We start from the raw sequence: 27,532 nt of genomic DNA, 5'->3' as shown, positions 1-27,532 counted from the left end.
GGCAATTCTACCAATATGCAATTTGTTTTTCTAACAGCTGCACATCACTTAGAACTTGTTGGCTGCTATGTCTTTCACGGATTAAATCTCCTTTATTGTTGATTAGCCTTGAAAGTACACAAAGATCAAACATCAAAGAACATCCTCTCTTAAGAAAATTTTACGCAACAGTGCCACGCTCAGGACGAGAGGACATAGTTTCAAGCTGTGCCAGAGGAGCTTTAGGTTGGAGATGAAGAGAAATTTCTTTACAATAATTGTGATTAGACAATGGAACGGGCTGTCCAGGGAGGTGGTGGAGTCACTGGCCCTGGAGATGTTTAAGACAGGACGTGGCACTCGGTGCCATGGTCTGCTTGCCAAGGGGGTGTTGGGGCACGGGCTGGACTCGATATTCTCGAAATCCAAAATAATTGAGCCTGTGGTTCTGTCACCCATCGCGCCACTCCCAAGATGGCGGCGCAGCCCTCCCGCCACTCCCAACATGGCCGCTGGCAGCGCAGTGCGCATGCGCCATAACCCCTGCCACCCTCGGGCCTTTCTTGAACGGCGCCACTCTCAAGATGGCGGCGGCGCTCTCTGCGCATGCTCGGTGCGCCCCGCCGCGCCCATCATGGCGGCGCGGCAGTGACGGGCCGGGCGCGGTGGGAGCGAGCGGCGGAGCGGCTCGGCGCGATGATCCCGGGCGAGGAGGTGTCGGCCCGCAGGAGGGAGATCGAGGACAAGCTCAAGCAGGTGCGGTTGGGCCTGGGACGCTCTGCGGGCGCTGCCGGGGCCTGGGGCTGGGCCCGGGCCCGCAGCCCCCCGGCGTTGCCGGGCAGATGGGGCTGGGTCTGGAGCTCCTCACCGGGCGGGGGGCGCCCCGGGACCCCTCAAGGCTCTCGGCATCCCCCTCCTGGCTTGGGAACACCCCCAGATCGCCCTTCAAGGCCTGGTTTGCAGGGTCGGGGCATCTTTGCTCCCCGCTTTGGGCCTGGGTTTCCCCTCTCGGCTCTTGGGAGGGTCCGGGGGCTCTCCCGGCAGGTGCAGCCTGTGAGGGCAGCCCTGACCGGCTGCAGCTCCCCCTCTGCTGGGGCCTTTGGGGACTCAATCCAGCCCTTGCAGGCTGATGTTCCCCCCATCTGTGGGCTTGATGCCCTTATACCAGCCCTCGGTGGCTGCTTTGCATCGGACACTTGAGTTCCCGGCGGATTTGGAGGTGCCAGTGCAACACCTATGTTGTGCTGTGGCAGCGAAATGTGTGCTCTGAGTCCTTGTGCCTCAGTGGGAAAACTGTTAATTTTATTTTGTGCTGATGCTCATGGCATTGAAGGGAAACAATGGATTCATAAACCCCCTGACTCATTATAGGATGTGTCCCCACCTTGGGTTACTTGCCCGGATTTCTTTTAAGAGGTGGCAATATTAAAATGTGGCCACAGAATCAGCATCAGACCCAACATGGCTTGCAACAGTTTACAAGATTGGTCAAAACCTGTGTGTACTGTTTCGTGACTTACACCTTAGTGTTCAGAATTTAAGAGGGTTTTTTTTTTCATCTTACTAACAGGAAGAAGAAACTCTGTCCTTTATCAAAGAGAGCCTTGAGAAGAGTGACCAGCTCACCAAGAACATGGTAGGGATGTCCTAATGTTGGGCCTGGCTTTACTTTTTCTTAGGTTATTGGTTTTCGAGGCTGTTGTTGTGCCCATCTGAGGGATGTGGAGCCATGAACCACTTTGGTTTCAGTGACTGGGCAAAGGGGAAACCTGAGAAATGCTTCAATACTGAGCTTCTCTCCTGCTCTGCTGAGGGCTCAGCTGAGCTGTTGGCCTCATCTCTGCTACAGTCAGCCCTCTCTCTTTGGGAAAAGGTATTAAGAGATCTCAGAACTAGTTTGTGCAACAGCATTGTGTTGTTGCTTCATAATTCAGGTTTTGTTTGGAGTTTTATTTTGTGAGTGTTCTGCGTAAAGGTAAAAAAGTAATTATTGTGTTGTAATGGCTCATAAGCCCTCAGCTTATATACTCTGTCCAGTCTTGGTCTCAGTGCTTTAAAAAAGTCATAGAGGCACCACCAGAGAAGTATGGAAAACAAGACATAGGAGTGAATCTCCTAGGAATTACCTTTTGGCCTGGAAAAGGTGACTGAGGCACCCTTTTATGAGCTTGCTGTGGTTTCCCAGCTGTCAGAAGCACTATCAGGATCCTCTTAAAAACCAAATGTCTGGTAGAAAAGAAGATTCTCACTAGGCTGGTCCTTGTGCAGCTCCTATTTGGGTCTCAGTGTGGAGCAAAGGGGCTGCTGCTTGTGCTTTTGCTGCTCTTTTTACATGGGGCACCTCCAGGCAGTTCCTGTGGATTTATTTTCTGTTGGTGAAGAGAATTTTGCTTGTCTTTTTTACTGTCTTGGAACATTATCTTCACTCTTTGTAAGCATTTCACGTGGGATTGGCCCATCCCTCTATGGCAGGTGATCTGTTCTGTGATTGTTAATAAAAACCAGGACACAGAGGGATGGAAACAGCTGCTGAGGAGCCATGGCAAATTAGTAGCAGAGCCCAAAACCAAAAGCTAGGCCCTGAAGATCCCTGACCTCACTGCTCTAAGTCCTGCCCTCTCCATAGGAAGGAAGTCCTCAGCTGTTGGTCTCTCTCTGGTGTGTAGGTTTCAATCCTCTCCTCCTTTGAGAGCCGTTTGATGAAGCTGGAGAACTCCATCATCCCTGTCCACAAGCAGACAGAGAACCTGCAGCGCCTGCAGGAGAACGTGGAGAAGACCCTGTCCTGCTTGGATCACGTCATCAGTTACTACCACGTGGCCAAGGACACAGAGAAGATCATCAAGGAAGGGTGAGTTGAGCAGATAAATCCTGCTGGGAGCTTCATCCTGTTGGATTTTGGAGATAGAGGTGGGGAAGCTGACTCCACACACCCTTGGGATGCTTGGTACCCTTCCTACACTCTTTCCTCATCCCCAGTCCACCCTGACTTGACATTCAGCCATTTCCACAGGCAAAGACAACTCAGACTCTGCATTGGGATCTCTTCCAGATCTTGCAGAGGTGCTCTCTTTGCAATCTCCATGAACACTGGTGGCTGCTCTGTTTTCCTCTGCCCTTTTCCCAAAGGTTTTCCCTGCTCATGGAGGTTGTCACTGCATCCAGGATGTACCAGAGCTGTTCTGGAGCCTCCTGCTCTGGGAGGGTGTTGGATGGCTCATGTCTGAGATGGGATGTGCAGTTCCCTCTGCCTTCCCATCAGGGCCTGTCTGGGAGAGCAAAGCAAGGCTGAGAGTTGTGTGCTGCTCCACCATCAGTACTTCTGCACTTGCTGTGTGGGTTGGGTATCCTGCTGTGGCACTGGGTGCAGGCAGAAGGGAATTCCATGATCTCCTCCTAGCTGAAGAAAAGGGAATTGAGATTTCCCTTGTTATTTTTATCCTGAGTCTGGTTTGGTGCTTTCTTGTTATTATGTTTGTTTGCTTCTTGGGCAAAAACAACTTTTTATTTCTGCTTTTATTTTTAGCCCCACGGGGAGGTTGGAGGAATACTTGAATTGCATGGACAAAATCCAGAAGGCAGTGGAATACTTCCAGGACAACAACCCCGACAGCCCGGAGCTGAACCGTGTGGTGGGTGACCTGGAAGCTGTGGGTGATGAGAGGGGACAGCCACAGCCCTGCTGCCTGTCCCCTGCTGGTGGGGCTGTGACTTTGCTGCCTGGGGAAGGTGGTGTTTGGGCACAGCTGAAGGAATCATTGCTTTGGCTTCTGGGCACAATTTCTGCTCCTGGCATTTTGCTCTGTCTCTCTGTTGTGCCAGGAGGACTCTGAAAGCAGCGCTTGCACCTGTGGAGGAGGAGTAGATTGAAACTCTTCCTTCAGCTGCTTGAGCAGAATGGGTGATCTCCTCAAATCCCACTTGAACAACTCCCAAGCATTTCTTAAATTTAATTGACTCTACAAATCTCAGATGCAGGTGTGGTTGGAGTTTGAAGCCTGCAGTACTTGGCAGTGGTTAGGAAGGATGTTCTTATGCAAAAATACTCCTGAGTGACTGATTACGGAATTCCTGTTCTGCTTCTGCCCTGCTGTTTTGTGCAGAAATCCCTCTTTGAGCGGGGCAAGGAATCCCTGGAGTCGGAGTTCCGCAGCTTGATGACCCGACACACCAAGCCAGTGCCACCCATCCTGATCCTGGACCTGATCAGTGGGGATGAGGAGATGGACACACAGGAGGAGATGTCCCTGGAGCACCTCCCGGAGAGCGTCCTGCACGACATCGTCCGCATCTCGGGCTGGCTGGTGGAGAATGGCAGGAACCAAGGTGTGTCTGCTGCCCCTCTGTCCCTGTGGGCACCACTGGCAGGATGAGTGGCACCTTAGTGGCACCTTTCAGCTGAGTATTTCAGTCTTTCCAGCACCTGGAGGTCCTGCTTGCCTTTTTTTTTTTTGCAGTGAGACTGAAGTGATGGGTTGTGGGTTGAACAATGAGCTGTGTAAACAAAGCACGAATTATGTTAATGCAAAGTCTGTCCTGTAGCAAAAATCCACTGCACTTGCACCTGTAATGCCTTGAGATGAAGCTGCAGCTACCCAGTGCTCAGGTTTTATAAATGTGCAAGACACTGGGCACTTATTCCCATCTGGGAAATATTTATGACCAGAACTCTCTGCACAGAATGTGACCAAGGGCAAGGAGGAAAGCAGCACAGACTTTCTTTAGTCTGTACATGTCTCCTTTCCTATTCTGCAGCATCAAGAACTGCCTAGAGCTTTATAGTCCTTTTATTAACTTTTCCTTCAGGATTGAGTGACTTTGTAGACTTGTACGGGAAATGTGAACTTTCACATTCATGCAGCTCCAAGAGTCACCCCCCACCTCACTGATTCACTCCTGAAGGGGGGATTACTGTGCCTTCCAAGTATGGTGAACATCCTTAAAAGCTTCTTAGGGATTTTTCCATGATCAAAGGCAACTCATGCATACAGAGCATATTTTATTAGTCAGTTTGCATTCTGCTTTCAAATGACAATCACCTCATTAAATTCCCAAGTGCCATGAATCCTGAAAAGTGTGTGAAGTCTCTCATGCTGGAAACAGAGCACTTGAATTGACAATGCCTTGCACAAATATCTCCTGTCAGTTCCACCACTTGGTGGTGGTGGAATTAATGTTGTGTGTGGTGGGAGGGCTGGAATGAGGATTGCAGGGGAAGGGAGAAGAAGTTTTTGAAGAAAATAGGAGATGCTGTGGGAGGGAAGGATGCTGACTTGGGGTCCCACACCAATGCTTTTAAGTCCCTACAGTGGTATAAAGTGTCTGCTTTACCATATAGTGTTCCCTGTGTGCTTATAATCTCATTTTTACCTTGTCTCCTCAGATTTCATGACAGTTTACTTCCAGATCCGCTCCGTGCAGCTCGACCGCTCCATCAAGGGGCTGAAGGACCATTTCCGTAAGAACAGCTCCTCCTCAGGGGTGCCCTATTCCCCTGCCATTCAGAACAAAAGGAAGGACACCCCCACCAAAAAGCCCATCAAGAGACCAGGTGAGTCCCCCAGGAGGGGTCACTGCACTGGATGTTAACACATCCTCAGGCCTTCTCATTGCTGAGGTATCTCTGTGTCTAAAATGTGGTTTTAGGACATTTAGGTGAGATTTTTGGAGGTAAGCACTTCTCTGCTCTGGATTCAGCATTGGGATTACAGACTCTGTCTGTCTGTCAAGCCATCAGGTCTGTTCTCTGGGTGCTCTAAAGAGAGGCCCTGTGTATGTCTCCTTAACAAAGGAGATGAGTGAAAAGAGACCTGAGTGGGCCATGAAAGGATTTGATCTAGAAGAACACCAGGTAAAATCCTGAGCCTTGGCATGTGGAATGTAGCCTGTGCCACAGCAAATAGAAAGCTCATATCTGATAAAACACCTCACTTCAGTCATTAGCTGTGAATAAATTATTATTGTGCTGGAAAGCAAGAAGCCCCCAGGAGTTGAGATGGGGATTAGGTAGGTGACTACAGAAATGAGATACAGCATTGTCTGAAGCCTTTAGAAAGGCTCTTAAAACTCTGCCCTCAGCCTGTCTCAGGAAGAGCTATGAATGTGGCTGATGGGTTATTCCTTCTCTCCTCACAATGCAGTTTTGCTGCATTTGGTGCAGCTGGCTGAGGTTGGTCATTCTGGAGTTCCCATCTCTGGAATATGCCATCTGGTGGGAGCACAGCCAGGAGGAACAGCAAAAGCCAGCATAGGGATATTGATCCTCTGTGTCCCAGCACTCTGTTGTCTCCTCTGTAACTGTGATCACATCAGAAAAGTTCATATTTCTGTAGGTTTACCTGGCCAATACTCCCCTTCCCTTTTTTGTCCTGTGTTGTCCAAATACTGTTAAAATAGTAGGAAATGTGGGTAGGAACTGGGAATGGATGGGATGGGGAAAGGGAGGAAGAAGAAATACCCATTTTAATTGTGTTGTGTTTATTTTTATAATCCTGATGTGAATGCAGTCCTCATCCCAGGTAATGTGTCTATGTGTGTGTGTGCTGGCCCTGGTGCTCACTCTCTTCACTTCTGTGTGTGGAGAGGCTTTGCTGGGCCTTTTCTTGCTACAGCAGAGGGTGTGCCTGGGATATTTGGAGGGGGAAGGCTGTGGCATCCAGACATCACCCCTGTGGTCTTTTAAAATCAATCTCTGCCATTGCTGCTGTGCCCTGGAGCTGTCCCTGAAAGCTGATGGAATTGGTCTGTGAATTTCAGTGAATTTTTCCTGGCAGCAGAGAATCACTTGGTAAGGCTCAGAGGCACTGAAAGGTGCCAGTGGGATTCTGTAGTTGAGCCATAGGAAGCTCAGGTTGCAGATGCTTCAGATTTGGTCAACACTTCTCAGTTATCACCTGATTCTGAAAAGGTTCCTGTGTTTTTATTGTTATGAATTCAGCATGGTCAGCAAACATTTCTGAGCAGCCTGACAAGTGATTGTATCTCCCCTGTGCTCTTAGATAAAGAGTCAGGGATGGGGGAGATGCTTTGTTTTTATGGGCAGATTATTGAAAAATCCTAGGGATTTTTTAAAGAGTCTCAGATCTTGGATGCTCCATAGAGAGGAGCCCACACGTTGGAGAGCACAAGTTCCTACAAACAGGACTCCTCCAAGGTGGATGCATTTGGGCATCCAGAATGACTTGTCATGAAGAAAGCCTCAGCTGTAGATGTGCCAGAAGATTTTCATGTCTTTATGCCCAGCTCAATTGGGTTTTGTGAGATGGAGCAGGTAGAGCATGGTCTGAATGCACTAGGGAGCTGATGGTGCATGAAGGAAAGTGTCTCAAGTGATCCATTGGGTTATTGTAATGTCAGGAAAAAATAGTGGCTCATTTGTCTCCAGTCTTCCTGAAGCAGAGAACCAGACTGCAGCTCTTGAAGGACAGTGGATGTTGAACCTCATACAGCAGCCATCTCTTATGACTGCTGAATTGTACTTCAGTGAAATTAAAAATGGAGAAGTGTCGTCTTTGGGCACAGATTCAGTGTTTTTTCTGCAGTTCCATTAGCTTTCAAGTACAGCTCTTGAGGTGGAGGTCTCGCACCACCTTCACACTGGCACAGTGGCTCTCTGCAGAGCAACATTCTCTGGTGGTGTTTGAGTCCCCTGGGTTTAGCCTTTGTTCAATTTGGACAAAGGTTTTTTTCAAGTTCTGCCATTCTGGGTTTCAGAGAAGGGGGTTTTCTGACAGCTCCAACAAGAAACTTGATTTCCTTGGTCCTTGAGGAAGAATATCCCAGTGCACACCCCAATGCACACTTTAACCTGTTGCAAGGGGTAAATAACAAACTAAATCTGATGTGCTATAGCTCTTTTTTACCACAAAACAAAGCACAAGAGAAGCTAAAGGGAAGGTGAGGAGCAGGGTTAACAAGGCAGAGATGGCCCCAGAGGCTGTGCTGAATTCTAGAGAACATGCTCCATATCCATGTGTTGTTTCAGAGGGTCTTCATCTCTCTGTTCCTGTTTTGTCTGTTGATGTACCCTGTGCTGTCTCCTGTTACTACATCATGGAGGTAAAAATCTGACTGCTGGAGATGCTTCTAAAGCAGAGTTGTCTCCTTTTAAGTGACACTTGACAGGTCAAGTTGAACTGATGATTTGTGGGCTTTTTCTGGTTTTAATTTGATGTTTGGAATATCAGCAATCCCTTTCAGCAGGTGTATTCAGGTTCCCAAATCATCCTGCTGCAAACATATGTACATAAAACAAAGTTTGTTTGTGATGCCTGTAGGCCCTGTGCTCTCTTTGGGCTTGAGAGCAGCAGGCAGCTCAGCAGCTCTGCACTTTTGGGGTGGGCTGGGGAGCCACCTGGCCTGGCTGCCTACAAAAGCCAGAGGGCATTGTCTGGTTTCATGCAGATTCCTGCAGTGAAGAAAAGAGGATGTGTTGCCCTGCTGCCTAATGGAAGAGAGAAACAAGAGAATGAGTTATATTTGTAAAAGTGTCTCATGCATGTTCAAACCCCACTCCATGGAGCAACTGGGCTGCAGAAGCAAAGGTTTCAGGTGGTTTTTAACCTTTGGAGGCTCTTTTCAGACTACAGGGGAGCTCTTTTCCAGTTTCCTTAGTGCTCCAGTGAGGTGGCACCTACAGGCAGGTTGAGTGGCAGAGTAAAGAGCCCATTCCTGTTTCCCAGCCTGATCACTGCCTGGCTTGAATGTGATGTTTTCATTAGTAGCTGAAACACAGTCCCATTTGGTTAAGGAGCTGCTTAATAGGGGAAAACAATCCTGGAACAAAAGCATTTGGCTTCCACCAGAATCAGTTAAAGCCTAATTATGATGCCAAGTCAGAGGGATCCAGCAGCACTGAAGTGATGCTCCTGGACACTGAACACTCAGTGTGTGTCAGTAAACACAGGTAATTGTGCTTATGTAAATAAAATGCAGCATAATCAGCTCCTGAAATTGAGAAAAAGAGGGAAAAAATTTGAAAAAGAGAATAAACCATCAAGGGTGGGCTGTGAAAACATCCACTGCATACCTGTGGAGTGAGAGCCAGCTCACAGCAGCAGCAGTTGTACTGTCTGCTTGGTTTTCACACCAATTCACCCTCTATTTTTATTCCTTTGTATTTTCCCCCCTCCTCCTAAATGCTTGAAAATGGGAATGGTGGAAGAACAGTGCCTGAATTGAGCTCTCTGCAGCTGCTGGGCCCTCCTTGCTCAGAGGAGCTTGCTGGTGTGCCCAAGCTCTTGAGGTTTGTGGAAGTAGCTAAGAATAAAGTGGAGATGCAGGGTGTGAAAAGCATCAGGAAGCTTGGAAGAAGAGGCATAGCCCTCATTTGATCGTATGGCAGAAACTTGGGAGCCAAATGCATCAGCCAGCAAGGGTGTGAGGCTTCCCATCTTTCCCATCTCCCAGGTGTGGGTCAGGAGGGGAGAAGTTTCCTGCTAGAAGAAAGTGTTACATGGATATGATTTTTTCTTTCTTTACAAAGTGATTGAGAACACTCTTGAGGTGGTAGAAAGACAATATTACCAGTGAAATATTGCATTTTGGGAACCATGTTCTGTCATTTAGTAAGTGCACCAGGTTAAGGCAGTTTGGTAATTCAAGGGGAGCTTTTCTCTCCTGTTCTCCCCCACTGTCTGGGGGACCTGAAGTCTCCTTTCCCTTGCCATAAATCCCATTATGGGATGGAGCTGTCCTGCACCCTGGAATGTTGTTCCAGGGGTGTGCAGCAGTGTGTACCTGGGCTCCCTTCAGCATTTGGGCAGCCAGCACTCATTTCCAGGCTGCACTGGGGCTCACAGTTAGTGGTGGAAGTAGAGATCTTCTGCATGTTTGAATTGTTTATTACTTTATAGCAGAAGAACAATTCTTAATTTTGGCAGCAGCATTTTTATGCTTTTTGGCTTCTTCATTACTCAGCTCAGTTCTGTTTCATTTGGGTCTCCTATAGAAACCCCTTCCACCTTCCCAAAACTTCCAGTTCCCTGTTGTGCAGGCAACAGCAAAGGTCTGCTCTGGGAGGGTGTCAGTGTGCTTGTGATAATTGTAGCTTGTTGCATGACAACTAACCTTTTAACGTGGAAACACTGCCTAGGCTTCAGTTGTCTCATTAATGCTTTGTTTTGTGCTTTCCAGCTGTATATCCAGCACTGCCTTTTGTTCAGTTCTGTCTGGTTTTTGTGTGTTTCAAGTATAAATCTTTTAACCCAGTGTTATTTTTTTTTTCCATGGTTTTAATTGATTTGCAGTTCTTTAGAAGAGAAGTGTCTTGGGGATTAGGGTGGCCTAGTGCAAGTTACACATGGGTGGGCAGCATCCATTATTCTGGGATTCCTGTGATGGGAATTGCTGCTGCAAAAAAAAGCCCAGAGGTTGTCACCCTTTTCCTGCTTCCTGTACCATTCCTTGTCTTGGCTCTGGGGCTCCTGATGGCTCTTTATTGATTATGCTCAGAAAATACCCTTCAAAAAGGCACCTGTACTAAGGGACTGCAGTTGTGGCTCTGAGGAGCAGGCATCATGTTGCCAGACAGGAATTGTCCATATGCAGAGCCCTGCTTCCACAGCTGAGGAAAAGCAGGAAACCTTCTGTCTGCAGAGCACCAACTTCAGTAAACCCTTTACACAGAAGGGAGCTCCATGCCTTCCCTTCTCTGGTTGTGCTTATCACCCAGCCATACTGTGCTGTGTCTCCAAACTGATTCTGTATCCCTGGCTGGAATTTATGCCCCCAGCCTCAAAGCAGGGAGGCATTCTGGAAATGCCACTGTATCTGCACACTTGGACATGAGTTTGGGGTTCACATTCCTGTGCTGAGCATCCTCATTGCTGCCCAGCATCCTCTTGCTGGGGCCAGGTGACTTGCTGGTGGAGGGCTGGTGTTCTGGGTTTGTTTTCTTTCACTCATTTTCTAGGTCTTCTTGTCTCTTCTCTCTGGTTCTGGTGACAGGCACGATCCGTAAGGCTCAGAACCTTCTGAAACAGTACTCTCAGCATGGTCTAGATGGGAAAAAGGGGGCCTCTAACCTCATTCCTATGGAAGGTAATCACAGCTCGAGCTACTTCACCCTTGACTTTCTCTGTGTATCAGCCTTGCTTTCCCAGGTGGGGCTTCCATTGGTTCAGTGCTTGGTGGACAGCATTGGATTGGGGAACCAAAGAGATGCTGGAACCAAAGAGATGGTGGAACCAAATTATTTTTGTTTTATTTATTCAGAATTTACTGTCTGAATTTCAAATTCTCCATAAGCATGAGAAGAGGTGGAGAAGAATGTTACCTTGACATTGACCCACCACAGCCACCTGGGTAATGGAAGCTCTGCTAACATCTGCTTGTGGTGTTCCTGTTCTCTTTTCTTTTTGCCTGGACTTTGAAATGTTCAGTTTCCTCGTGACCCTTCCAAACCTGGTGCTGAAGTGTTGGACCACAGGTAGCTCAGTGCATTGTGCCTGTACATCTTTTCTCTGCAGACCTGCCTGAATGGGTGACTCCTGTTTTCTGACCTCCTCTGCTCCTAGAGGTGGTGCTAGATAAGGGAGAAGATGCTTCAAAGCATCTCTAAGACATTCCTGCCTCCTGCTATGATTCCATCCTAAGCAGGTCTCCTCAGCACCTGTGCTGTAGCCTGCTAAACCCCAGATGGTGACTAACATCACTCACATGGGGGAAAATCCTCATGCTGAGCAGGAGAGGGCCTTTGAGTTTGATTTTTTTAATGGTTGTGGGTAAAAACTGGACTCTGATGCCTGTAATCCCATTCAGAACACACGGCAGGAGGTTCAAGGGACTCTTGTGGTCCAAGAAACAAATCACACTTCTCATCAGGTTTCAAAGGGTTGCTACTGCTATATAGCCCAACAAAAGGATTTGGTCAGGAAGCATTCCTGGGACTGTAGGGAAATAAATGTCCACCAGATCAAATAAGCCAGGCTTGAAGCAGCTTCCAGGCAGAGTGAGCATCCTTGCTGTGACCACCCTGGATAAATTGCGCCTTCTGTTTGTGCCGGCTGCCACCTCCTAGGTCATGAGCATGACTTACGCGTTAAGCACCTTTGCGATGCCCTGGGCGACAAGCACGGGCCAGCTGTGGGTAAGTACTGGGGTGGCACTGGGAGCCAGCTGTCCCCTGCTTCCCTGTGCTCTGTGTTCCACTCTCATGGTGCAGCCAGGGCTGCTCCTGAAGCATGAGCCTCCTCTGGCTAAGAAGCTCTGGCTCTTCTCAGTAGGATTCACTGCTACTAATCACACCCCGTCCCAAGCCCTCAGACAAGGAGCCCAACTTGGTCCAAGCAAAGGTCACCATGCTGAGGGACATTTTCCTGTAGGTGGCAAAAGGAGCAGTGCCCACATGCTACAGTGCACCACTGCACAGCAGGCAATCTGTGTCTCCTCTGCTGACCAAAATTGCTGAAATATCGACCTGAGGGACCTGTCAGCATGGGGAAGAATTGGTCCTTTTTCCAGCAAAAGTCTCTGGGAGGAGACAAGCAGCAGCCTATAGCTTAGAGAAGGCCTCTCTGTGTCATCTTAGTCTTGCAGGATGGGGTCTGTCTGTGTCTGTCCTGCAGACACATCCAGCAGTGGTTGGCACGAGTTGGTGCTGGCCCTTCTATCACTTCTCATGCCTGCCACATAGGATCTTTGATGGATCTTTGAGATATTCATATTCTAGGACTAAGATATTTGCATTTGTATGCAGCATTGTGTGGCAGATAATTCACCTAGCTGTGCTGATATTCCTGCTTCATAAGATGTAAATGTTCATCAGCCTGGTTTTTTTATCTTGTTTCTGCAAGCAGGAAGAAGCTGCCTTCCAGGACAGCCTTTATTTCCCAGAAATGTTGATGCCAAATGGCACTTCTTCATCTGCATGACGGATGGAGAGAAGGAATTCTAAAAATACAAGCAGAGATGTTGAATAATTCACCTCAGACCTTCCTGAGTTTAGTACTCTGTGTTCAAGCCCTTGATTAAATTTAGTCTGCATCCCAGCAGAGCTCCAAACTTCACTCCTGTCACGAGGCTGGAAGGAGGTGGTGCCCTGATGTGCATTTCCTGAGCTGCAGGTGGCTTTTCCTGCCTCCTGCAGGCTACTCAGAGATTCCCACACACAAACCCAGGGCAGGAGTGGTGAGAAGATGACTCTTGTTCTCACACACAGAATCAGCTTTCCCAGAAGAGCCTCATGCTCCTTGTGTAAACCAAAGGCATCTTGCCCTTGCAGGGAGGGACGACGTCTTCGACATCGAGATCGACGCGTACATCCACTGCGTCAGTGCCTTCGTCAAACTGGCCCAGAGCGAATACCAGCTCCTGACAGAAATTGTCCCAGAGCACCACCAGAAGAAGACCTTTGATTCTCTCATCCAGGTCAGTTGAGCCTCTGTTGAGGGAGCCAGGGCCTGCAGAGAGGCTGGAGAACATGTGCTCACTGGTGTCGTAGGAAGGAGACCAGGACACCAGATGGTTCATCACAGGTCCAGTTTATTAAAGAAAGCATCAAACACTTATACAGCAAATAATAAGCTCATGAATATTCTGTAAGCCAAGCAATCTATTGGTTAAACTATACCATTAACTCATCCACATTCCTTTGGGCCCACGTTCTCTACTTCTCACACCTCGCTGTCCATTTCTTTATCATCCTCCGCTAGGCCCAAGGACACGTTATCTTTGCAGGTGCAAGATTTGGAATTAACCACTGTCTTGTACTTTTCCATTCTTTAGCCTGCTACTTTCTCAACAGACACCCTGCCTGCAAAAAGGCCTCTGCCCTAGTTAGGACATCTCTACCAAATCAATTCGGCTGTGTCCTCTCTCCTCAAGCCACTCTTTGACAAAACTCTCCACACACTGGTACCCCAGATGATGCATCAGGAATGGGTGTCCTGCACTGAGCCCTTTGTGCTGCCTGGGTACAAATCCTGTTCCTTCCTCATGAGTCTCTGGCTTTGTTGCAGGAGTCGTTGGATAATTTGATCATGGAGGGTGATAACATTGTCTCAGCTGCCCGGAAAGCCATCATCAGACATGACTACTCAGCTGTGCTCACAATCTTCCCCATCCTGAAGCATCTCAAGCAGATGAAGCCAGAATTTGACCAGGTTTTGCAGGTAAATGTGATGGGATTGGAGAGGGTCCTGTGGCTTGTGTTTTCTGGATTGTCACAGTGGCTTTGAGCAAAGCCATGCTGCTTCTGTCCCCCAGTATGGACTGCAGTTACACAAATGCACCTTGCTCCTTTCTGAGCTGGTGAAGCAGCAACTCAGCATCTCTCAGCAGCAGCTCTTTTCAGTTCAAGTCCTGACCCTGATGGACCACCACAATATCTTCCCTTTCTGCTTGCAAAATGTGGGATTTCATGTGTTGTTGATATTTCATGTGCTGTAAATATTCTTCTGGCATATGGGGAGCTGAGAATGAGATGCTGGGGTGGGAGGTGAGGTAGGGTAGGTGCTGGGTGGAAGTTCAGATATTATTTGTTTTCCTTTTCTGACCTATTGTGGAATTATTCCAGGGAACTGCAGCAGGCACTAAGAACAAACTGCCAGGGCTGATCACTTCCATGGAGACCACTGGTGCAAAGGCACTGGAAGAGTTTGCAGACAACATAAAGGTAGGATTCTCCTCAGTGGTCTCTGATCAGGCTTGGAAGAGGGTTTTTTGGAGCGAAACCCCTAGTTTAACTTTCAGCTTTCCATGATACCAGGTAGTTTCTGACTGAAGCAGGAACTTGCTGGAATGCTTGGGACAGTCAAATACCAAATGCTTGGTGCTGGTTTCAAACACAGAAGGCCTTTGCCTAAGATCCTTAGCAGGGATCCTACAAATAATTTGATATGAGCATCCAGGCCTCTGCAGGTACCAAGTCTATCTCAGAATTAATCCTATTTAAACAGAAAGGAAAATTGCTGCCTTGAAACATTTTGGAGGACTCCTGTTAAGCTGTTCCTGTGTAAGATGGGCTTGGTGAGTGGTAGGTGAGCTGAAGGTGTGATGGTCACATGCTGAACAGAGCCCTGAGGTTCTGAGCTGCTGGCAGCTCTGGTTGCTGGGCACCAGGAGATGGCACTGCAGGAGCTGGGCCTGAGGGTGTTGGGAGTGGCTGCATGAAGGAGCCTTCAGCTCACTGGTAGCAGCAGTTGTATTGTAGGTGTCTCCCCTTCCATGCTCACCTTATGTCTCTCTGTTCTCTTTTTAGAACGATCCAGACAAGGAGTACAACATGCCAAAAGATGGGACAGTTCATGAACTCACTAGCAATGTACGTGGTGATGGTTTGAACTATGCTTTGTGGAAAACAGCTTCTGAAGGAATTTTTAAAAGAGCAGTAGGGAGGCTTCCTAAATTAAGGTGTCTTGGCATTAACAATTATACAATTTTCATGGCAGGATGAGCTGGTGACCCTCGCTCAGCCATGGTGGGACTGTGTGGGGAAAACCCAGCAGTTCAGAGGAGTGTAGTGATCTGTTCTTGAATGCCTCTAAGTGTGGGGGGACAAGTGGTTCTTCATGATCCTTAATAGCAGAGCACAGGAGATGTAATGATGGCTGCTCTTAAATTCCCTCCTTTGCCTCCAGGCCATCCTCTTCCTACAGCAATTACTGGATTTCCAGGAGACAGCAGGTGCCATGCTGGCATCACAAGGTACACACATGCATGGGGCTTGCTTGGGCATGCACTTCCTTCCTCAGATTCCCTGGACATCTTCCCTGAAGTGACCAAACCTCAACATGCACTGTGAGCTTGTTCTCCTCCTGTCCTTCCCCCTGTGGTTTGTCTTGTCCTCTGATCTGCCTTGACCACACAGTTGATTGTCTGGAGAACTCCAAGGGATGCAGAGTTCCTGGCAGGTACAATGGGGAGGGTGTTTGCTGCTGGTGTGCTCTGAGAGGGGATGCCTGGGTCTTTTAGCTCCAAGTCTGGCCCTGGCCTGGTGCTGTGTGACTGTACTGGAGTGAGGGTGGCTGCTCCAGCTGGGCTCTGTGTGTGAGCAGCACCATCCTCTGCTCAGACTACAACAGCAGCAGCAAGAATCTCCTCAGCCTTGAGACATGGGCAGTCTGGAGCCATTTGTGCATCCTGTCAGAGAGACAAGTTTTAGTTCTGCTCTCCAGGCTGCTGAAGAGACCCACTGGAAATCAATGCATAGATCAGAAGCTGAGAGTTGCTCATGTAGCAGGGTGATGCTGCTTATCAGCTGGAGTCGGATTTTTGGTTCTGAGCAGAGCAGCAACTCCAGGCTCTCCAGTGAGCTCTTGGCAGAGCTTGTGCTTTCAAGGAGGTTGGAATAGAGCAGACTGGAGATTCAGGGGCACAGGGCCCTGAGGAGGCACAGACTGGAGAGGGTTAAAGAGCCCATTAGAAGCAGAGGTAGGAGGAAGCTCAGAGCTGCCTCCAGACTGTTACTTGCAAAGTTCTGTTTGGAAATTTTTGCTAATTGTAAATCAACTCAAATGAGGATGTCTCTGCTTTTGCCCCATCACTTCTAGCACTGCCTTGTGCCTTTTCCACTTGCAGGCTCACTGTGCTCAGGCCCTTCTGGGCCTTGGCTCTCTCTCCTTGGCCAAAGAATTGGTCTGAAATTTTTTCTTGGAACAACCAACTGTTTCCCATGTTGTCCCCTGAATGGTGATGTCAGCACTGTTTGGAAGTCTTGACATGTTTTCTTGCAGTGAGATCTCTCTTAGCTGATTGAAAAGTCAGCATAGATTTGAGGTAGCTTTGCCTTCAAAGTGGGTTTGGACTGATTTGGAATGAGGTGTTGTGTTAAATACAACCAATGACAATGCAAACAATGTCTCCAGCAGGGGAAGGAGGTTGGACTCTGCCTTTCCTCTGTGATCTCCATTCCATTTGTGGCCTTGGAGGGACTCCTGCCTGCTCTCCTGTGCCCCTGCCTGTGGCTGCTCTGTGTTAATATCTGCTTTGTTCTCAAAGGAATGGTGGTCTCTAACCTGTCTTTTTGCACTTTTGCATTTCTTTTTCTCTCTCATCCCTCCCCTTTCTCTCTGCTCTGCCTAATCTCTGTAGTTCTTGGGGACACATACAATATTCCTTTAGATCCCAGAGGTAAGCAAAGCTACCCACCCCTACCTGTTCACATTGCCTCGGGCTCTGGTGATGTATGTTAATTCTTTATCCTCCAGCAGTTGTAAATAAATTAACCCATAATTGAAAAGGGGGAAAAGGGGAGGGTAAATAATCCTTGCCAGGAGAGAATAGGGAGGGCTTGTCAGCAGCAGACAATGAGGGATGCCACAGGAGCTGAAACAGGCTCAAGACACTGTGATGGCACTGGCTCTCTTTGGCACAGGTGGCAGATTGGCCCAGCTGGTGCCATGCTTTGTCCCACGTGCACTCAGCTCCTTATTGTGCAGCTCCCAGCAACAGGAGCTCGAGGCCTTTCCCAGGGGTGCTGCTGAACCCAGACCACCCGAGCTGGCTCTGGCTGCCAGACTCTCTGGAGGGGGCAGGGGGAGGTGGCCACCCCACGTGTCCTGTGGGCCCCATGCCCACAAACCCTCGAGGGCAGAAAGGCATCTCCAGACAGGAGCGTGTGCCAGCCTGGAGTCTCTGCTGCCTGCAGGGGCAGCCTCCCATGCTGGCACAGGCCCTGTCAGCAACCATGGGGATGGCTGAAGCTTTCCAGAGCCCTTCTGCTTGTTTCAATTACTGTTGTGTGCTTGCTGTTAACAGCTCCAGCTCATTGTTGTCTGACTGCCAGTTTCTAGTGCTTACCAACACTTTTCAGGCTGGGGGAATGGATGGGGAGGAGGAGTTTTATGAGTCTTTCAGATCAAAAGGATGTTCCCTGAGCAGCTGGAAGGAAAGGAGGTATTTCTGCCAGGGTGCTCTGTATTTGATGCAGACACAAGGATTGAGGGTGCAGAGCTCTTGCCCCCTCAGCCTGGATGAGCTGCTGACAGTGGGCTCTGGAGCAGGAGCTGTTTCACTGTCAGTGGGAGCTAATTCTTAGCAACAGGGGTGAGGAATAGGGGCAGGCTGACCACACACCCCCTCTCCCCAGGGCATGTTAACTGGCCTAAGACTTTCCTTTCAGAGACCAGCTCCTCAGCCAGCAGCTACAGCTCAGAGTTCAGCAGGAGGCTGCTGAGCACCTACATCTGTGAGTACCCTGCACACCTTGGATGCCTTAGGATTTTAGCTTTTGTATTTTTCATATATTTGTAATCCTGCAATTCTTTAATGTGTAACTCTAAACTCCATATAGAGTGTTAGCTACTGCTTTCCCAGTTTGGTCAGACAGAACAATTCCTCTCTAGGCCTGGCAATCAAGGACACCTCAGTGTCTCAGGCCCCAAGAGATGTAAACAAAAGTGAATTGGGGGGGAGCAAACTTTGGGTAAATGACTTCATTACCTAAAGCTGTAATTGGAAAATGAACCCCCAATGTGCAAATAGACCAAACTTAAAAAAGTATGAACACCCATGACCCTGTCCATTTTTGGGTGTAGCCCCAGGGAAGGGGCTGAAATGTACCTGAAGGCCCTTCAATAAATAGAACTGCTTTTTACTCTTTTAATTTTGTTGAGCCTCTGTTTTTAGGTAGCCCCTAGAAGGCATCAGCTTCCTGCACATGCCCCATGGAAATGCCTTCACTGGGCTCATTCCTGGGTGAAGAGCACAGGCTGTGTCTCTTCTCCATGGGATCTTTCCATGTGATTTGAGCTGGAGTCTGATGGGAGGGATGAAAAAAGGGTCAGACTGGGAGTTGGGCTGTTAGAGTAGGACAGGGCAAAGCACAGTGCAGCAGCTCACTGTGCTGCAGAGCTGTTCCTTAAACCATTGTCACCTTCAACCCCATGAAGGCTCCCAGCTGCCAAAGGGGAGGTTAAGAAAGTGACATCAGTGATTTCTCTTTCTGTTACAATGGAGAGCAGGTCCTTCAGCTTCTGAGACCTGAGCTTGCATTGTAGCAGGTTCTGGGGGTTCCTCTGAACCCAAAGTGCCTCTCCATTGCCAAGGCATGGAAGGCAGCAGAAAATCTGTGTAAGGACTGTTAAGTACATGTGATTGTAGCCTTTGTGCAGGCAGTCAGGCCTGTGCTGTTCACTTTGCTGTGGGCCCACAGCTTGGTTTGCTTTGTCAATAATAATAAGTTTCAGTGCAAAACTTCTTGTTCTGTGTTTTTCCCTCTTTAAGGCAAAGTTCTGGGCAACCTGCAGCTTAACCTGCTTAGCAAATCCAAGGTTTATGAAGACCCAGCTTTGAGTGCCATTTTTCTGCATAACAACTACAACTACATTCTGAAATCTCTGGAGAAGTAAGTGTGTGTCCTGAGTGAATGTCCCTCAAGTCCAAGGCTGATTGGATGGTTTTGGAGCTCTGCATTGAGAGCATTTACTTGCCAGCCTCATATCTGCTTTTTCTTCTGTCCTTGAAACTGCTTCTTTGAAGGTTTTGCAGTATTATAAACATCACATTACCTGAGAGTGGAAGATAAAAGCATTAGGAAATGCCTTAGATTTTAGAGAATCCTTTGATCTTGGGAGGATTGAGGATGTGGCTGTGGAAAGTAACTCAGAGTTGCTTCTGTCTCCCAGTTTGCACATTTCAAGGAACATTTTATTGTGAGGGGCTGAAAGGAACTTGTTGATGGGGGTTGAAATGCTGCCATCCTGAGAGCAGCCTGGAGAGCAGCTGGCTCAGGTGCTTCCTCAGGTTTCCTGCTCTTCCAGGTCTGAGCTGATCCAGCTGGTGGCTGTGACACAGAAAACAGCTGAGAGATCCTACAGGGAGCTCATTGAGCAGCAGATCCAGACCTACCAGCGCAGGTCAGTGACATCCTCTGCCTCTGCCCTGCTTCTGGCACTCTGGGAGCTGCTGGAGCAGTGGGAGAGACTCACCTAAACCAGAAACTTGGCTAAAACCAAAGCAGAGTATGTTTGGTTTCCAAGCAATTAATCCATTCTGGGAACGGGTCACTGTGGGAAGTTTTGGGGTGTGCATTGTCTGAGCTGGAAGGGGTCACTGTGGGAAGTTTTGGGGTGTGCATTGTCTGAGTTGGCCTTTGGGTCACAGGTGAAGACAGAGGTGCTCTGGTAGAGCTGTGAGTAACTCTCTGCTTCTCTCCCATCTCATTGCACATGCAGCTGGTTGAAGGTGACAGATTACATCTCTGAGAGAAACCTGCCTGTCTTTCAACCAGGAGTGAAGGTGAGAGGACAGGCAAGGATGGGCTTGACACAACAGAAGTTTTCAGAAAAACCATCTCCTTTGTCATAAAAAAGTCCTAGAAACCTCCTTTATATCTCATGCCAGTATCACTCTGCAGAGTGACCACTGTGGCTGGCACAAGTGGACAGCAGCATTTCCTTCTGATCTGCCCTGCCCTAGATTCATCAAGTCTTTCAATCTCTGCCTCCATTCTTACATCTTCACCTGAGCAGATGCCTCTATTTTGGATCTTCAGAACCTGAGACCTTCCCTTGGAAAGGGTTGGAAGCATGAAGAAGTCTTTTATGTGTGTTCTGGCTAAAAATTATCCTTGTTAACCCTTTTTCAGCTGGAGATAGGGTGTGCTGCTCTCTGCACCTCTCTCCTCACTGCTGTAGGAGAGGGAATCCAAACCAAGTACTGGGGATTGCTTAGGTTGGATGGGGAGCCGTGGGCAAACATTGGTGTTGGATATTTATTTCTGGAGGTGAAATCAGATCTTTTCCCTCCTTGTTGCAGCTCAAGGACAAGGAGAGGCAGATGATAAAGGAGCGCTTCAAGGTAAGGAGGTGTTGGGTGGTGTCAGGACATCCCTGCTTGATTGGGACACACATCTGCCTGAGGAGGAGACCTCTGGTGATCCCCAGGGGAGGGAAGGAGCATCTGAGTGCAGATGGGATGCTCACTGAGTTTGTCTTTGGACAGGGTTTTAATGATGGGCTGGAGGAGCTGTGTAAGATCCAGAAGGCCTGGGCCATCCCAGACATGGAGCAGCGGGACAAAATCCGCCGGGCACAGAAAACCATTGTGAAAGAGACCTATGGTGCCTTTTTGAGCAGGTGAGACCTCCTGCAGCACTGTCCTCTCCTCTTTGGGTTTACTGAGGTCTTTGGGGCCTTGCATAGCCTGAGCAAGCCACTTTTCTATTGTCCTATCTGAGCTTCTCTGCTTTGCACACTCAGACATCCCCAAGGTGACCTTGAGTATTTGCAGACATCTGCTGTCAGCCTGATCCTTGGTCAGTGAGCACAAAACCCTAAACCAGCCTGGGCTGTTCATCTAAAACTTGTGAGGCCAGCTGTAACCAGGTCCTTGCTCTGCACAGGATACTCTGTCACTCGAGTGGGGTGTGCTGCAGCTGATTTGTGACAGAGGAGGGACCAGTGGGTCTCTTTGCTGTGTTCCAGTTGTTTGTCCCGTTTTCTTTTGTAGATTTGGCAACGTGCCCTTCACCAAGAACCCTGAGAAATACATCAAATACCAGGTTGACCAGGTGGGGGAGATGATTGAGAAGCTGTTTGACACATCAGCATAAATTTCCAGCTGTTGTGAACTCTCCAGCTGCCACGTACAAGCCAGTGCTCTCTCAGCAACCCTTGGGACTCCCTTCCCTTCTCCCCTGCCCCATTGTGGTGGGCAGGGTGTTATACTTGTATTTATCAGATTTATAAAGCTGTGGAAACACTAACTCCTGGCTGTCTTTGCTCTGGATCCATGGGATAAGGCAAAGTCTGCCCTGTGGGCTCCTACCTTGACACATCCACACATCCACCTCACCTGGGTTTGTGTTAATGCCTTGATGTGCAGCAGACATGGGGAGTGTGTTTAAAAACAAAGAAAAATACACTACCAAAAAACCCCTGTATGGGTAGAGCCCTTTTGTTAGGTGCAGGAAGCTGTGAGCTCCAAATGGTGCCACCTGCTTCCCTGATGGGTTTTGGGAATCTCAGTTGTGTAGGATCCCAAATTATTGTCACATTGTTGATCTCAGCTGTAATTTAGTTCAGTGATGGGGCTCAATGCTGAATGTGGGGTTTGGGGTGCCTGGCAGGGCTGCAGTTCAGTCATGCACAGGGATGTTTTACCCCAAAATCAGACCTGTATCAGTGTTCCACGTGAGGCAGTGGGGTGATGGCAGGGCCTGCAGCTGTGACAGCAGTGGAAGCTCCATGGTGTCCTGGCTGGGTGCTGCTCCTTACTGACCTGAGGCAGAGCAGGTGTTCCCACAGTGATTTCCACTCAGCACCTTCCTCCCATCCCTGTTTTCCTTTGTCTCCTGTGTTCCCAAATCCGAGTCATCTCCTCCCTGCAGGCAGCCGAGCCCATTGCCTTTGTTTAACTGTGGGGATCACGTGCAGAGCAAGTGCTGCTCTCCCACGTGCCTTGGAGCATTCCTGGCAGGCTTTGAGAGGGGAGCTGGACTCTGACACTGCACCAAGGCTCTTCAGGGCGTTGGGGCACCTGTGCTGTACCTGTGCTCTCTGACCAGGCATTCCCTGCTCCCCTCTCCCTCTCCTGCTGCCTGCTCCATTGTTTGTCTGTAACAATTGAAAGCCAGGGTTTCCATAGAGTCAGGAGCCCTCACAATAGCTGCTGCTTTGCAGCTTGGAGCAAATCCATTATTCACCTGAGCAGTGTTTAGAGCAGAGTGTGCTGGGGTCTGATCAGCCCAGCAGTGGAGGAGCTGTGGGATGTTAGAGCCTGGGTGAGAGCACAGGTTGTGCTGTGGCAGTCCCAGCTGCCTGCCTCCTCAGACAGATGTTCTTCAGGTAGCTCCTGCCCTCCCTGAACCCCTGGCCTCCTCTTCCTCAGCCTGGTGTAGCAAATGCCTGAAAGCAGCAGTTGTGACAGGCTCCTCCAGCCCAGAGCTGGACACGGTGTGAGTTCAAGTGTTGACCAGCACCTGACTGGTTTTGTGTGCCTGACCATGCAGGCTCACAGTGCCAACACAAGAGCCCTCCCTGCAGAAACCTTCCTCCTGCTGTCAAATCCCAGTGTCTGTGGAAAGCTGAGATCCTGCACTTGCTGTTTTTAACCCAGAGCCTCTGGAGGCTGGCAGGCGCCGGGCAGGGTTTTTATACACAAGCAAAACTCTGCTGCCTTGTGTTTCATGCAGTGTTGAGTCTGCTGGATACACACCCTGACATTCACCAGAAGGAGCTGGATTCCATCTTTCTGGCTCTGTTTCTGACACTGCAGCAGTCTGATATGAATTTCTTTCTTGAGGAGAGTGCGTGGAATTCATGCTGAGCTGTAAAACATGTTTTACTGCAGCTGTTCCCAGGGTGAGTCAGTTCACCTGGAACAGTCACAGGGAAAGCCAGGAGAGGGGAGGGGGAGCTCTGCCTGCAGCTTTCCTGAGCACCTGAGCTTCAGTGTGCAGGAGCTGAAATCCTCCCTGAGCTGATGCTTTTGTGCCAACCAGAGCTCAAAGAAAAGGTGTGAGTTTGTCCAAGGGTCTGGGATAGGGCCACATCCTGTTCTCCAGAGGCTCTGGGAATGCCTCTGCATGGCCCCCACTAAAAGAGGCCTTTCTGGGCTTTGCTGTCAGCCTGTTGCCCCAGGAAAGCTGGACCAGACCAGGGCTGGGGGGCAGATGCAGCCAGAGATGGGATATAAAATATCCTGGTCCCTCCATCAGCAGCACCAGTGGCTGACTGCATTGTTTCTACCCCAGGGATGCCCTGGCTGATCTGGAGGAGGGAATGGGGGTAGGAGGCTGCTGGGGGCTGATACTGCAGTAAGGAGGAGCTGGAAGTGATAATTCCCTGGGGGAACAGGTAAATTCTGCTGCTCCCAGGTGGGAATCCAGACCCTCATTTCCCTGAGTTAAAGGGAAACCTGAGCCGCCCGGTCCCTGTTCCCTAAATCCAGCCTGGCTGTAAGATTCCCTCACTCTGCCTCTTCCTGCTCAGGGCATGAGCGTGGGGAGCCGGAGCTGCGGTGGGAGCAGCAGCAGTTGTGTCCTGAGCCACCCCTGCCCCAGGGCGGCAGCTCCAGGCTGAGCTGTGTCCAACCCCGGCAGCGCCAGGGGAGGGCTCCGTGAGCTCCCTGCCTTTTTATGGTCAGGAATGTGTTTGCAACACGTTAATTAGGAGCGCCCATGGCGGCCGGCACAGCCTGACCCTCTCAGGGCTGAGCCCTTCCTGCCCCTCTGAGAGCTGGGAGTGGAGCCTGGGGTCATGCTGAGACCATGGCAAGGGGCCACAGCTGGGGCTGGACCCCCTCTGCCTCCCCTTTTGCTCCCCCCAAGGCTCCTGTGGGGTCTGACCCCCTTCCCTCACCTCCTGTTCTGCCCTGACACAGGCAATGTGTCTCTACATCCAAGGTTTTGGGGCCAGAGCCCCATTTCTGCCTTGTTTATTTTTTAGCTGCCCATTGCCCATGCTGGGGGCTGTGCCAGGGTCTGGGGGTGCTCCCTGCTGCCTCCTCAGACTGGGGAGCAAATTTGACAGAGTAAATATTTGAAAACAAACCCACAAACCAAAATAACTTCTCTAACCCTAGTGATAAATCTGTGTGGAAAGCTCACTGGAAAGTTCACACTGAGGTTTCAGCCAAGTGTCCCTCACCTCCCTGCCCACTCCTGGGCCTGATGGGAGCTCAGTTCAGCCTATTCATTTTTCACTTCCAGTTAAATATGCTTTTATTAAATTTTAACTGGAACATAAGGACTTGCAGTGCTCTTAATTTAAGATAAAACCTCCCAGGGGAATGGACCAGGAGCCCATTTCTCTCAGCTGGGAGCATGGTGAGTGTCAGCAGATCCTGATGCTCTTGTCTTTTCCATCTGGGCCTGATATGCTCTGTTATTTGAGGGGGAAAGTAGCTTCTGAATATGATTTTGTGTTGGCAACACAACCTTGTGTTTGCCCTTGGAGGGCTCATCAAGGCACGGGCTGGGTGTGAGGGTGATGCTTTCCTCCTCAGAGCAGGGACAATGTCAGATAAGCTGTAGAGGGCCTTTTTCTCTAATTCTGAATTTGCTGTGAACAGAGTAATGATCTGGCTTCACTCTTACACCTGCAGCCAGGTGAGAGAGTCAGTGGATGGGTGAGGATCCATAAAATGAGGAGGGAAGTTGGATATGTCACAACAGAGCCCTGACCTTGCTGTGACCATCACCAAGCCCCTCTCTGCCCCTGCAGAGGCTGAGAGCAGCCATGTGAGCCATGCCAGAGGGGATTTGGGGGTGCTGGAGGCAGCAGGGAGGTGCAGAGCACCACTAGAGCCTGCCCCCAGCCTGCTGTCACCCTTTGGGACCTCATTGCTGAGCAGTGACCAGAAATAAGCTGGTGCCAGTGGTGCCCAGAGGGGCCACAGTGATGCTTTGGGCTGGGAGCTGAGGAAGGGCTGTCCTGGGATGTGGCTGGGCAGTGGCTGGGCAGCTCTGGAGCAGCAGCAGGGCAGGGCAGGGTCAGCCAAGGGCTTGGGAGGCTGCTGGAAAGGCTGGGCTGGGATGGATGGGGAGCAGAATCAGTGTCTCTGACAGGGACATGGGGATATTGCACCCCTGCCATGCCAGCACAGGGACCTGTGCCCTTGGGCACTGCAGAGGGGGTGGGCCAACACCTCCATCCCCAAGGTGAGCTGACAACTGCCCAGGAGAGTGCACAGAACCCCTCAGTGTGTGTGGGATCCATTGGAGCATCTCCATTCCCAAGGTGAGCTGACAACTGCCCAGGAGAGTGCACAGAACCCCTCAGTGTGTGTGGGATCCACTGGAGGCAGATCTGTGGTAAATGAGGGCCCAAGGAAAGTGAGGCTTTGAGCTGTGTTTGTGCAGCTGCTTCAATGTTTTCCCTGGCTGTGAAGGGTTGAGCAGGGAGATAAAAGCAGATGTAATTAATGGAGCTGCTTATATGCTGCTCTCTGTGACTTATGCTGGGAACAGGACTAGACTAAATATCACCATCACTGATAGGAGGAGGTGGCCAATTTATGGCCCTGTCTGTGGGGAGAGGAAGATCTGGTTATAATAACACTCAGCAGGGGAAAAGAAATGTTTTACAGTCAGAAGCTTCTCAAGACAAAAAGGCCAAGCACTGGGGCTGGGTGGAGGAGGGCTGTGTCAGGAGCAGACCCCCAAGGAGAGCCAGGGTCCTGGACAGAAATACCCATCCTAGCCTGGGGAGCTCTGCTGTGGGGATTCACAACAGTGGAATCTGTGCCGACAGACTGAGAGCCTGTGTAATGCAGTTTTATAGAGACCTGACCTTCATGGGGGTTGTTGGGGGAATTGTAGGGATGCAGAGCTCATCCCAGCTCCCTGCATTTGGCCACCAACCCTGGCTGTGCTCTGCCACGGGGTTTTCAAAAGGGTGACTTGATCCTGGTCCCGTGATGCTCTTGTGGTAAACAAGAGGAAGGATTTCACGGACAGCCCTTGGCTGGTGGCAGAGCCTCTGCAGGGTTCAAAGATAGGAGTGAATCACAGCAGTGTCACTCAGCGTGCAGTGACATCCATGACATTCCTGTGTCATTCATGACATTCCTGTGCCATGACATTCCTGTGACATTCGTGACATTCCTCTGCCTCAGTGCTCCCCTCCAGGGATGTGCTCAGGCATCACCCACATCCTCCATCCCCCCTCAGCTTCCCTGCCTCCAAGCAGGTCCCACCACCCTCCAGCCTCTCCTGCACTGCAGCTGGGGGGCTTCCCAAAGGAGCTGGACACGGCAGGTGGGGTGGAGGGGCTTTATTGAGGCTTCCTGGGCTTGCTGGGCACCCCCAGCTCTCACACAGCCCTGGCTGTCCCACCTCAGTGACAGTGCCCTGCCTGCCTCCTGCTTGAGATGCTGAGCTGTCCCCAGGCTGTGCAAAGGCATTAAAATCCTTCCCCTACCATGGCTCCATGGCTGTGCTTCCCTAGCAAACAACCTCCCTCCCCTTGGTCCTTCTGTGCTTCGCTCCTGGATTTTCCTACCTGAGCTGGGTTTGTGCCCAGCACTGCCCTGGGATGCAGCTCCTAAACCAGGACACAAACAAACCAAGATTTTCCAAATGTTTCCAAGTGCACCCACAAGCTCCAGAGCTCAGTCCCTGTGCAGAAGAGCCAGAGCTGCACAGGGACTGAGCTTTGCTTCTTTCTCATTCTTCATCCCCACTTCACTGCTGGGGCCTGTGGATAAATCCCAGTCCAACAGTCCTACAGTTTTGGGGTCTGAAAGCTTCCTCCAGCTGGGCACTGGGGCCAGGGATCCCCATCTGCAGCATTGGGGGGTTTGCACTTCCTTGCACACATCAACTGGGAAATGCTGGTTGGAGGGGCCAGAGCTTTTCACAGGCTCTGGGTGTAGATGCAAAAGGGAGTAAGTCCATCCATGATAGAGGAGCAGGCGTTTACACATGGCAGTGGACTTTGGGATTTGATCTCTCTGCTCTCAGCAAGAAGAAAATCCTGTGCTTGGTTGGTTCTTGGCTTGGTAGAAGAAAATCCTGTCCTTGGCTGGTTCTTGGCTGAGTTTGTGTCAGCAGCATCACGGTTGTGATTTCTGGGTGCATTTGAATGAAAAGGCTTCAACTGGACCCAAAACGTCGCCCGGCCCCAGGCCTGGAGGAGACTGCAAAGCCCTGGGGTGGGAGGGAGCTCTG

At 49.9% G+C, this 27,532-nt stretch overlaps 1 protein-coding gene across 2 annotated transcripts; it reads left to right on the top strand.

The window, feature by feature from the left end:
• The first annotated feature begins 608 nt into the window (after positions 1 to 608).
• EXOC7 (exocyst complex component 7) lies at positions 609 to 21,625 on the top strand. 2 transcript variants are annotated; one of them, XM_054278774.1, is made up of 20 exons: positions 609 to 735; positions 1,550 to 1,615; positions 2,646 to 2,830; positions 3,506 to 3,611; positions 4,083 to 4,305; positions 5,363 to 5,530; positions 10,927 to 11,019; positions 13,202 to 13,347; positions 13,938 to 14,090; positions 14,495 to 14,593; positions 15,179 to 15,241; positions 15,558 to 15,624; positions 17,011 to 17,049; positions 18,041 to 18,106; positions 19,144 to 19,264; positions 19,680 to 19,775; positions 20,094 to 20,157; positions 20,677 to 20,718; positions 20,863 to 20,996; positions 21,370 to 21,625. In XM_054278774.1, exons 1-20 carry the CDS (start codon positions 676 to 678, stop codon positions 21,470 to 21,472), a joined length of 2,094 nt encoding a protein of 697 aa, XP_054134749.1. In that variant the 5' UTR covers positions 609 to 675; the 3' UTR covers positions 21,473 to 21,625. The 2 variants fall into 2 exon arrangements, with proteins under 2 accessions (XP_054134749.1, XP_054134750.1); XM_054278775.1 differs by lacking the exon at positions 17,011 to 17,049.
• The last annotated feature ends 5,907 nt before the right edge of the window (positions 21,626 to 27,532 follow it).

The sequence above is a fragment of the Melozone crissalis genome, unplaced genomic scaffold (genome assembly GCF_028551555.1).
Source record: "Melozone crissalis strain CALT ecotype California unplaced genomic scaffold, PUWL_Pcris_2 ptg000026l_1, whole genome shotgun sequence".
NCBI classification, from domain to species: domain Eukaryota; kingdom Metazoa; phylum Chordata; class Aves; order Passeriformes; family Passerellidae; genus Melozone; species Melozone crissalis.
The sequence above is the reverse complement of the archived record's forward strand: the minus strand, read 5'-3'. Positions and strand labels throughout refer to the sequence as shown.

Excerpts from the sequence above, each read along its gene's own strand:
- EXOC7 (XM_054278774.1), top strand. The coding sequence starts at position 676 with ATGATCCCGGGCGAGGAGGTGTCGGCCCGCAGGAGGGAGATCGAGGAC. Across the intron at positions 18,107-19,143 it reads GCTGCTGAGCACCTACATCT|GCAAAGTTCTGGGCAACCTG; the intron begins GTGAGTACCCTG and ends TCCCTCTTTAAG. Across the intron at positions 19,265-19,679 it reads ATTCTGAAATCTCTGGAGAA|GTCTGAGCTGATCCAGCTGG; the intron begins GTAAGTGTGTGT and ends CTGCTCTTCCAG.